At 39.0% G+C, this 12,119-nt stretch overlaps 1 protein-coding gene across 1 annotated transcript in view; it reads left to right on the top strand.

Moving 5' to 3' along the window:
* Positions 1 to 12,119, top strand: part of APMAP (adipocyte plasma membrane associated protein) — a gene marked incomplete at its 5' end in the record, with an annotated part of 22,427 nt that overhangs the window by 1,991 nt on the left and 8,317 nt on the right. The window contains 5 exons of the mRNA XM_008591695.1: positions 5,191 to 5,283; positions 6,356 to 6,472; positions 7,568 to 7,742; positions 8,274 to 8,408; positions 8,892 to 9,084. Coding sequence (XP_008589917.1) covers positions 5,191 to 5,283; positions 6,356 to 6,472; positions 7,568 to 7,742; positions 8,274 to 8,408; positions 8,892 to 9,084 — 713 coding nt within the window. The remainder of the gene's footprint in view (positions 1 to 5,190; positions 5,284 to 6,355; positions 6,473 to 7,567; positions 7,743 to 8,273; positions 8,409 to 8,891; positions 9,085 to 12,119) is intronic.

Here is a 12,119-nt window from a genome sequence, read left to right on the forward strand (position 1 = left end):
ACCCTCGGTGGAGCGCTGCCGCGCTTCCCAAGCGGCGCACTGTAGCAGTGCACCACCGGGCCGGCCCATAAGTAGGTTTCATTTTTAAGAGCAGTTTTAGGTTCGTAGCAAGATCGAGCAGAAGGTGCAGAGATCTTCTGAAAACTTTTTATCAAGAACGGGTGTTGGGTCTTGTCATATGTGTTTTCTGTACACATGCATAGCCTCCTCCATTATCAACCTCTCCCACCAGAGCAATACATTTGTTCCAGTTGGTGAACCCACGTTGACACATCATCATCACCCAGAGTCTGTGGTTTACATTAGGGTTCGCTGTTGCTGGTGTATATTCTGTGAGTTTGGGCAAATGTATAATGACATGTATCCACCGTTATAGTATCATACAGAGATATCCTTTGTGCTCCACCTATTCATCTCTCTCTCCATTTAACCCTTGGCAACCACTGATCTTTTCACTGTTTCCACAGTTTTGCCTTTTCCAGATTGTTATATAGTTGGAATCATACAGTATGTAACCTGAAAAGGTTGTCTTCTTTCATTTGATAATATGCATTTAAGGTTACTCCACGTTTTTTCGTGGCTTGATGACTCATTTCTTTTTAGCACTAATATTCCATTGGGATTGACAGAGTTTATCCATCCACCTACTGAGGGACATTTTGGTTGTTTCCAAGTTTTGGAAATTATGAATAGGGCTGCTATAAACGTGTGTGCAGGTTTTTGTGTAAGATTTCAGTTCATTTGGGTAGATACCAAGAAGCATGATTGCTGGATCATAAGGTAAGAGTAAGTTCAGGTTTGTAAGAAACTACCAAAGCTGTCTTCCAAAGAAGTGGTACCATTTTGCGTTCACATTAGCAATGAATGAGAATTTTGATGCTCCACATCTTTACCAGCATTTGGTGTTGTCAGTATTTTGGATTTTGGCCATTCTAATAGGCGTGTGGTAGTATCTCATTGTTGTTTTAGTTTGCAGTTCTCTGCTGACATGTGATTGTGGAACATCTTTTCATATGCTTACTTGCCATCCATCTATTTTGTTTGGTGAGGTGTCTGTTCCCATCTTTTGCTCATTTTTGTAATTGGATTGTTTGTTTTCTTATCATTGAGTTTTGAGAGTTCTTTGTGTATTTTGGATAACAGTCCTTTATCAGACATGTCTGTTGCAGATATTTTCTTCCAGTCTGTGGCTTGTATCTCATTCTCTTGATAGTGTCTTTCACAAAACAGAGGTTTTTAATTTTAACGAAGTCCAGCTAATCAATTTCTTCATGGAGTTTGTCTTTGGTGTTGTATTTAAAAAGTCATTTCCATACCCAGGGTCACCTAGGTTTTTCCTGTGTTATCTTCTTCTAGGAGTTTAATAGTTTTGCATTTTATGTTTAGGTCTATGATACATTTTGAGTTAGTTATCGTGAAAGGTATAAGGTTTGTGTCTAGATTCATTTTTATTTTGCATGTATTCATTTATTCTAGCACCATTGGTGGAAAACACTATATTTTCTCCATTGTATTGCCTTTCCTCTTTTGTCAAAGATCAGTTGTCTGTGTTTATTTGGGTCTATTTCTGGGTTCTTTATTCTGTTCCATTGATCTGTTTGTTTTTTCTCTTGCCAGCACCACACTGTCTTGATTACTGTAGCTTTATAGTGAGTCTTGAATTTGGGGTAGTGTCAATCCTCTGACTTTGTTCCTTTCCTTCAATATGGTGTTGGCTATTTTGGGTCTTTTGCTTCTTCATATAAACTTTAGGATCAGTTTGTTGATATCTACAAAATAGCTTGCTGGGATTTTGATTGGGATTGCATTGAATCTGCAGATCAAGTTGTGAAGAACTTACATCTTGACAGTATTGAGTCTTCCTATTCGTGAACGTGGAATATCTCCCTATTTATTTAGTCCTTTGATTTCTTTCTCAGAGTTTTGTAGTTTTCCTCATATAGAGCTTGTACATATTTTGTTATATTTATACCTAAGTATGTCATTCTTTTGGGTGCTGGTGTAAATGATATTGTGTTTTTAATTTCAAATTCCATGTATTCGTTGCTGTTATATAGGAAAGTGGTCGACTTTTGTATATTAACTTTGTATTCTGCAACCTTGCTGAAGTTGTTCCAGGAGTTTTTTTTGTTGATTCTTTCAGATTTTCTGCATAGACAATTATGTCATCTACGAACAAAGACAGTTTTATTTCTTCCTTGCTAATCTATATACCTTTTATCTCCGTTTGCTGTCTTATTGCATTAGCTAGGACTTTCAATGTGATGTTGAAACGGAGAGTGATAGGGGACATCCTTGCCTTGTTCCTGAACTTAGCAGGAAATGTTTGCATTTTTCACTATTAAGTATGATGTTAGCTGTAGGACTTTTGTAGATATTCTTTATCAAGTTGAGGAAGTACCCCCTCTCTTCCTAGCTTGCCAAGAGTTTTTTAAAAATCATGAATGGGTGTTGGATTTTATCAAGTGCTTTTTCTGCATCTCTTGATATGATCATGTGATTTTTTTCTTTTTTTCTTTTTGCCTGTTGGTTTGATGGATTACATTAGTTGATTTTTGAATGTTGACTCAGCCTTGCATACCTGGGATAAATTCCACTTGGTCATGGTGTATAATTCTTTCTATACATTGTTGGATTTGATTTGCTAATATTTTATTGAGGATTTTTGCATTTATGTTCATGAGATATTGGTTCATAGTTTTCTTATAATGTCTTTGGTTTGGGCATTAGGGTGGTGCTGGCTTCATGGAATGAGTTATTAGGAAGTATTCAGGCTTTTTGTATCTTCCAAGAGACTTTAGATAATTGGTTATAACTTCTTAAATGTTTGGTAGAATTCACCAGTGTTCTCTTCTGGCCCTGATGCTTTCTGTTTTCAAAGGCTAATTATTAATTCCATTTCTTTAAAGATATTGCCTATTTCTTGTGTAGTTTTGGCAGATTGTGTTATTCATGGAATTGGTCCATTTTGTCTAGGTTGCCAAATTTGTGCACATAGCATTGTTCACTAAAATTTATCCTTTTAGTGTCCATATGATTTGTGGTAATATCCTCTTTTTCATTTCTGATATTAGTAATTTGTATCTTCTCTCTTTTTTTTTCTTAGCCTACCTAGAGGTTTATCAAGTTTATCAATCTTTTCAAAGAATCAGCTTTTGGTTTTACTGATTTTTTTTTTCCTCTGTTGATTTCCTGTTTTCAATTTCATTGATTTCTTTTTTTTTTTTTTTCCTTTTTGTCTTTTGTCGTGACCGGCAACGGATCGCAACCCTCAGTGTCGCGCCCGTACCGGACCGGGACCGGCAACGGGATCGCAACCCTCGGTGTTGCCCCCGCACCTCGCTCAGCCAGTGAGCGGCCGGTCCGTATGTGGGATCCGAACCCTCGGCGGGAGCGCCGCCGTGCTCCCAAGTGCAGCACTGTAGCAGTGCACCACCGGGCCGGCCCCCAATTTCATTGATTTCTGATCAAGATTTTTTTTTTAATTCCATTTTTGTATTAACTTTGGATTTTATTTTCCATTCCTTTTCTGGTTTCCTAAATTGAAAATTTAGATTATTGATTTAAAATCTTTTTTCTTTTATAATAAATGCATTCAGTGCTATAAAACTTCCCTTTGAATACTGCTTTTGGTGCATCCCACAAATTTTAATGTCATATTTTCATTTTCACTCAGTTCAAAATATTTTTAATTTCTCATGATGTTTCTTTGGACCATATGTTATCTAGAAGTATCTTGTTTAACCTCTAAGAATTTGGGGATTTTCCAGCCATATTTCTGTTACCGATTTCTCGTTTAATTTCATTGTGGTCTGATAGCAGGCACTGTATGATTTCTGTTCTTTTAAATTTGTTAATATGTGTTTTATTGCCCAGAATGTTGTCTGTCTTGGTGAATGTTCCATATGAGCTTGAGAAGAATGTATATTCTGCTGATGTTGGGTGAAGTAGTTGATAGCTTTCAACTAAGTCCACTTGATTGATGGTGCATTGAGGTCCACGTCCTTCCTGATTTTCCACCTGCCGAATCATTTATCATGTATGGATGTTGAAGTCTCTAACTATGATAGTGCATTCTGTTTCTTTTTGTGGTTCTGTCAGTTTGCTTCACATATTCTGATGCTCTGTTGTGAGGCATGTACACATTAAGGGTTGTTATGTCTTTTTGGAAAATTGACTCCTTTATTATGTAATATCCTTCTTTATTCTTGATAATTTTCCTTGCTCTGAAATCTGTTTTGCCTAAAATTAATATAGCCAGTCCTGCTTTTTTGGGTTAGTGTTAGCATGGTATACTTTCCTTATCCCTCTGCTTTAGTCTGTATGTGTCTTTATATTTAAAGTGGGTTTCTCATATATAACATATAGTTGGGCTGTGTTTGATCCACTGATCACGTCTGTCTTTTAATTGGTGTATTTAGACCATTTATGTTTAAAGTGATTATTGAGGTATTGGATTAATACTCACATCTACCATATTTGTAACTGTATTCTATTCTTTGCCCTTGTTCTGTGTTTCTCTGTGTCTTCCACTCTTTTTTTCTGCTTTTTGTATAGTTTTAAATTGAGGATTTTATATGATTCCATTTACTCTTTCTTAACATATCAGGTACACTTCTTTTTTTAATTTTGGTAGTGGTTGCCCTAGAGTTTGCAGCGTACATTTAAAACTATGGAACATTTTATGAATTTGGGTATGATCCTTGCTCAAGAGCCATGCCAATCTTCTCTGTATTGTTCTAATTTTAGTATATGTGCTGCCAAAGTGAGCACTTAAGTGCTTTAATTTTATCCTGAAGGAGGCCTAGTTCTCCTTTAGTTGGATATAGACAGTGTCAGCAGCAGACACTGACCTGAGTATGAGCAAGTTCTCTGAGTGCTGAGTGGCAGCTTGAGCGCCTCAGGACTGAGAAAGTCCTCACGGTTTTTATTGCGCACTGGTGTCTGCTGCACCCTTGCTGCAGAGTCAGGTTTAGGCCCCATGCCTGGCCCCACAGTTGTATTGCCACAGGTTTTAAGGATTTTTGTTTGTATTCCCAGATGTCACTTCTCCTTCATTTTCAGTATACCGTTTCCTCTCTGGAGATGGACAGCATATACAAGTCCCTTCTAATGTAGAAAAAAGTGGCATGGTCACAGTTCTTAGGCTAACCCTGTACTGTTCTTTCTCCTTTTTGTGATTTTAAACAGATGTGATGTTTACTGGTACAGCAGATGGACGGGTTGTAAAACTTGAAAATGGTGAAGTAGAGACCATCGCCCGGTTTGGCTCAGGCCCGTGCAGTAAGTTGGCAACAGTCCCCATACCATGTGTCAGAAAGGTGCCAGATTGCTGTATGGAACTGCTTTTTACTGGAAGTCAGTTTTGCCCTGGGAGAAAAAGAACCCCTGGCCATGGCAGGCAGATTGTGAGGTGGTATTGTTATGATCTCTTCATTAGAGCTGTGGGCTGTGAACCTCATGGTGCCTGGTGGTCACCCTGCACTCACAGTTGCCCATCTGGGCAGTGGCTGCAGCCCCTGCTTGACACTTCATGGCACACCCCTCACCATTCATTCCACTTGGGTCTGTGTTCACTTTTGTACTAACTTCAGGGATTCGTGGGTGTGGTCACAAGTGGCTTTTTCTTTACTTGGATGCTTAAATATAGTTCCTATGTTAGTTTCTCACGAATTTTGGCAGCATCATTCAAAGCGAAAATACCCTTAAGTCACTCAGATTTTGGAAAACCAGAATAGAAAAAAATCTCACTGTTTAAAAACTGGTAGTTCAGAGACTTCTTATTAGTTATCATTTTTTAATAGCTGGAATATTTTTATAAAAATCATACATTTTCACTGTAAAATGCAAACATCACAAAGATAAAAAGGAGAAAGTGAAGATCACCCGAGTCTTGTCAGGTGTAACCATTGTTAACATTTTAGTGAATAACTTTTCAAATGTTTTTGTGTTCATAGATACCCACACCCACACAGTTTTATATGATGGTTCTTTAATCTGCCTTTTTTTATTCCATTTTGGCAGTAAGTACCCTGCATTGAGCACCTTGTGGTAAACACCTTGCAGTGAGCACCTGTAGTGAGCACCCTGTGGTGAACGCCCTGCAGTGAGCACCCCCAGTAAGCAATAAGCCCCTATAATGAGCACTCCCTGCAGTGAGCAACCCCACAGTGAGCACCTGCAGTAATCCCCTATAGTGAACACCCCACAGTGAACACCTGAAGGGGCCATTCTAGATCTAATGCATGGTCTTTTTTTGTGCTGTGAAGAGGGATGGATGAGATACTTAGACACTGAGGAGGGCACAGGTAGAATTTTGGACCAGCTACCTATTCCTATCCTTTTGTTTTCCTAGAAACCCCAGATGACGAGCCAGCTTGTGGGAGACCCCTGGGCATCCGGGCAGGGCCCAATGGGACTCTTTTTGTGGCTGATGCATACAAAGGGCTATTTGAAGTAAATCCTTGGAAACGTATGTGATGATATCTTATTTCCTTCTCTGATGATTTTGGATCTTTTAAACAATATGAGCATAAGTAGATTTAATAGGATTTGTTAAAGATGGTCTGCTGGACACTCTCTAGTGTTTTCTTATTCATTGAGTAGTGCTGAAAGCATTGCCTACAAATATCATCTAGTTTTAAATTCAGAAAAGTTCCTACCATGACTGCATTTGGTCCATGCTCTGATTTTCTTGGGCATTTGTATTTTAGCCACAGGGTCTCAAAAGGACTCATTTCAAGGACGTTAGAACCCCTCTTTCTGTCCTTATGTTTCTGTGTCTCTCTTTACATGGTGCCTATTTTCTGTTTCTCTCTCAGGCTTCTCTTTGTTGCCTTCTCCCTATCTCTGTATTTTTTCCAGTTCCTTCTCCCTCTCTCCCTGATGGGTCATGCTGTCACCTTGACCAGTGCTGTAATGGTTGCTGCACATGCTTTTCTGGTGGGGATATGTGCTGTGTGGGAGTCTGTCATCATGGGCACTGTGGGGGGCCTGAACTTGGGCACTGCAGACTGCCCGCCCAGGGGGCCCTATCTCTACTGCTTGCAGGCTGTGCAGCTGTACGAATTACTCGGCTCTCTATAGGGATAATAGTAGTACCTGCCTCATGGGATTGTTATGAAGGTTTAAATGAGGTTATACGTGGACAGAGCTCAGCACTCAATAAATGTCCTCTTATTTTTAAAAACTTACAACTGCTACTTCTTTATTTGAAAGCAGATAAGTAGAACATTTTATATTGCTCTTTAAGCAAACAAATAGAACTAGTGCCTTTTATATAACACTCTTAATAGATTTCTTTGACGTCAGTTGACTTCAATAAAATGGAGTTCCTAATCCTTACAGAAAAGATTCTACCTTTAATGAAGTTAGTCTTCAAAAAATTCATCCACTAACGGCTAATACACTTATTTACTGTAAGAAGGAATAAATCTTCTGACATGATATAAGAAGCTCGTTTTAGTTTTTTCCTTTTAAATTGGTTAGGCCAATTAATATTTTGAAATTTTTGGAATCAGGTTCTTAGAATGAAAGCAAGTCTTTTTCCATCTTTTTCTAACTTCAGGTGAAGTGAAACTGCTGCTGTCTTCCGAGATGCCCATTGAGGGGAAGAAAATGTCCTTTGTGAATGATCTTACAGTCACTCGGGATGGAAGGAAAATTTATTTCACAGACTCTAGCAGCAAATGGCAACGACGAGATTTCCTGCTTCTGGTTATGGAGGGCACAGATGACGGGCGGTAAATGTTTATTTCAGGTCTTTCCCTCAGTTAACCAGCCAGGTAGCGGGACTTCAGCAGAGCTTATGACTTCTAGGAACCATGGGAGCTTTTTTGTGTGTAAAAGTTCTGCTTCCAGTGTAGGACCTGATGGCTTCTGGGAACAGGTGACGGATGTAACAAAATGGAGCAAGTTGTTTTTACTCTCTTTTGATGAAATTAAACGGGCCAGTTCTTCTGAGGGTGTTGTTCCAGGCTGTCTGGGTTTCAGGTCACCCCTCTGAAGGGGACTCCTGTGAGGCTGGAGCATATGCCTCCTCTCCCCAATTTGGTCATCACAAGAACTGAGCGGGGGGTTCTCTGGAAGAGGATGCCATGGGTCTGCTCGGATGCGGAAGGGCCTCCGGGGCCTGGCCACTCCAGTGTGAGGCTCAGTCACCTTCCACAGGCCCGAGCCCAGGCCCTGAAGGTCCAGAAGGGGGAGCAAAGCTCCAAGCCCAGGGGGAGGCCATGGGATCCCCCCGTGTGACCCTCTGCTTTGGCATTGCACAGCCTGTTGGAGTACGATACCATGACCAAGGAGGTAAAAGTTTTATTGGACCAGTTGCGGTTCCCTAATGGAGTACAGCTTTCTCCTGCAGAAGACTTTGTCCTGGTGGCTGAAACAACCATGGCGAGGATACGAAGGTGCGTGTGGTGCCAGCCAAGCTGTCAGCTGTTCGCCAGAGCTTGTCATGGGCTGAGATGGATATGGAAATGTGATTGACAAAAATCTAAGATGCTGTAGGGCACTTTCTGCTGTGTCATGATATGATAAGAGTAGAATTCAAGGGTGTGTTTTGTTTCTCCCATTTCTCAGCATACTTGAGAGTCCCAGGGAGAGTGTCTTGATTTAACGCTGACTGCGCAGGCAGAGCCCCATTTCTCTGCCAGGTGGGCCTTGGTCTCAACCCCAACCCCCAGCTTCTTCTCTGTTCAAGCTTGTCCAGGGCTCCCAAGGGTTCCTTCTCAGCAGCTGTGCTTTTGTTCATGATGGACACATTTATAGTAGTTTCCTTAAATATATTTGGGTCAAGACCAATTTGGTGATTGGCTAACATTTTTTTTTCCTTAATTGGGGGTGGGGTGGGGGAGGTTACTGCTCATTGCCTGTTTGGGTGGATTTTTCAGAGTCTATGTGTCTGGCCTGATGAATGGAGGGGCTGATCTGTTTGTGGAGAATATGCCTGGATTTCCAGACAACATCCGCCCCAGCAGCTCCGGAGGGTACTGGGTTGGAATGTCAACCATTCGCCCTAACCCTGGGTTTTCCATGTTGGATTTCTTATCCGAGAGACCTTTTATCAAAAGAATGATCTTTAAGGTAACTATAAAAAACTATAATATCAAAAAACAGAATGAAAGTAAATCTTCTTTTTTTTTGGATTTCTTATCCGAGAGACCTTTTATCAAAAGAATGATCTTTAAGGTAACTATAAAAAATTATAATATCAAAAAACAGAATGAAAGTAAATCTTCTTTTTTTATTAAATTTTAAAATTTATTTTTAACATATTCATTCCTACAAATTGTGATATTTCTTTATGCCCTTTACCCACCTATCACTTCCCAAACCCCTTCCTCCCTCCCCACCATTTCTAGTATCCTTAGGTTTGTTCTTTCTTTCCGAAGGTTCAATGTATTGTTGTGGGCTTTCTTTCTTTCCTTCATTCCTTCTTTCTTCCCTCCCCACTTCCCTCCCTCCGTCCCTTCCTCCCTCCCTTCCTTCCTTCTTTCCTTCTTTCCTTCCTGGTTGCCAGTTATGAGTGAGAACATGTGGTATTCCTGTTTCTTTGTCTGGCTTATTTCACTTCACATAATTTTCTCCCTAGTCATCCATGTCGTTGCAAGTGGCAGAATTTCATTCTTTTTTATGGCTGAGTAGTATTCCATTGTGTATACATACCACATTTTTTTTTATCCAGTCATCTGTTGATGGACACTTAGGTTGGTTTCATAATTTGGCTGTTGTAAATAGAGCTGCAATGAGCATGGGAGTGCAAGTATTCCTTTGACATGATGATTTCCATTCCTTTGGGTATATACCCAGTAGTGGGATTGCTGGATCATATGGTAGCTCTATCTGTAGTTGTTTGAGAAACCTCCATACTATTTTCCATAATGGCCATGCTATACAGTCCCATCAACAGTGTAGGAGGGTTCTCCTTTGCTCACATCCTTGCCAGCATTTGTTATTCTTGGTCTTTTTAATAATGGCCAGTCTAACTGGGATGAGATGTTATCTGAATGTGGTTTTGATTTGCATTTCCCTGATAATTAGTGATGCTGAGCATTTTTTCATGTATCTGTTGGCCATTTGTATGTCTTCCTTTGAAAAATGTCTATTCTTCTTTGCCCATTTTTTAATTGGATTATTTGTTTTCTTACTGTATAGTTGTATATTCTGGATATTAATCCCTTGTCAGATGTATAGTTTGCAAATATTTTCTCCCATTCTGTAGGTTGTCTTTCTGCTCTTTTGATTGTTTCCTTTGCTGTGCAGAAGGTTTTTAGTTTGATATAATTCCATTTTTTTTTCTTTTGTTGTATGTGCTTTTGGGGTTTTATTCATAAAGTCATTGCCCAGTACTATTACCTGGAGTGTTTCCCCTATGTTTTCTTTTAGTAATTTTATGGTTTTGGGTCTTATATTTAAGTCTTTAATCCATTTTGAGTTGATTTTGGTATATGGTTGAGAGGTACAGTACAGATTCATACTTCTACACATGGATGTCCAATTTTTCCGGCACCATTTATTTAAGAGGCAGTCTTTTCTCCAATGCATGTGCTTTTGTCAAAGATCAGCTGGCTGTAAGTATGTGGGTTGATTCCTGGGTTTTCTATTATGTTCCTTGATCCAAGTGTCTGTTTTATGCCAGTACCATGCTGTTTTAGTTACAATAGCTTTGTAATATAATTTGAAGTTAGTTAGTGTTATGCCTCTGGCTTTATTTTTTTTGCTTAAGATTGCTTTGGCTATTTGGGGTCTTTTGTTGTTCCATATGAATGTATGGATTGTTTTTTCTATTTCTGTAAAGAATGTCATTGATATTTTGATGGGGATTGCATTGAATCTGTAGATTGCTTTGGGTAGAGCGGACATTTTCAGAATGTTAATTCTTCTCATCCAAGAACATGGTATGTCTTTCCACCTTTTGTTATTGGATTATTAAAACACTATTAATTTTGGGGTGTTGATTTTGTATCTTGCAACATTACTGAAATTGTTAATCAGCTGTAAGAGGTTTTTGGTAAAGTCTATAGATTTTTGTATATATAAGATCATGTCATCAGCAAACAAGGACAATTTGACCTCTTCCTTTCTAATCTTGTTGCTGTTTATTTCTTTCTCTTGCCTGATTGCTCTGGCTAGTACTTCCAATACTATGTTAAATGTGAGTGGTGAGAGTGGGCATCCTTGTCTTGTTCCTGTTCTTAAGGGAAAAGCTTTTCCCTATTTAGGATGATTTTGGCACTTGGTTTGCCACATAAATGACTTTTATTGTATTGAGAAAATTTCCTTCTGTACCTAATTTGCTGAGAGTCTTAATCATGAAAGGATGTTGAATTTTGTTGAATGTCTTTTCTACATCAGTTGAGATAATCATAATGTTTTTGTCCCTGGTTTTGTTGATGCATATCACATTTATTGACTTGCATATGTTGAACCAACTTTGTGTCCCTGGGATGAATCCCTCTTGATCATGGTGTATAATTTTTTTTGGTGTGTTGCTGTAATCTGATTGCTAGTATTTTGTTGAGGATTTTTGCATCTATGTTCATCAAGGATATTGGCCTGTAGTTTTCTTTTTTTGTTGTATCTTTATCTGGTTTTGGTATCAGGGTGATGCTGGCCTCATGGAATGAGTTTGGGAGAATTGTTTCTGTTTCAACTTTTCGGAAAAGTTTGATGACATGTATTAATTCTTCTTTAAATGTTTGATAGAATTCAGCTGTAAGGCCATCCGGTCCTGGGCTTTTCTTTGTTGGAAGATTTCTGACTATTGCTTCATCTCATTGCTTGTTTTTGGTCTGTTCAGGTTCTCTGTTTCTTCTTGGTTCAGTCTTGGTAGTTTGTGTATGTCCAGAAATTTATCCATTTCCTCCAGGTTTTCGTATTTGTTGGTGTACAGTTTATAATAATCTATGATTCTTCATATTTCCGTGGTATTGGTTGTAATGTCTCCCTTTTCATTTCGAATTTTGTTATTCGGATCTTCTGTCTTCTTTTTTTTGTTAACCTAGCTAATGGTATGTCTCCCTTTTCATTTCAGATTTTGTTATTCGGATCCTCTGTCTTCTTTTTTTTTTTTTTTTTTGTCTTTTGTCTTTTTCCGTGTCTGGCAACGGATCGCAACC

The sequence above is a fragment of the Galeopterus variegatus genome, unplaced genomic scaffold (genome assembly GCF_000696425.1).
Source record: "Galeopterus variegatus unplaced genomic scaffold, G_variegatus-3.0.2 Scaffold7197, whole genome shotgun sequence".
Classification (NCBI taxonomy): Eukaryota; Metazoa; Chordata; class Mammalia; order Dermoptera; family Cynocephalidae; genus Galeopterus; species Galeopterus variegatus.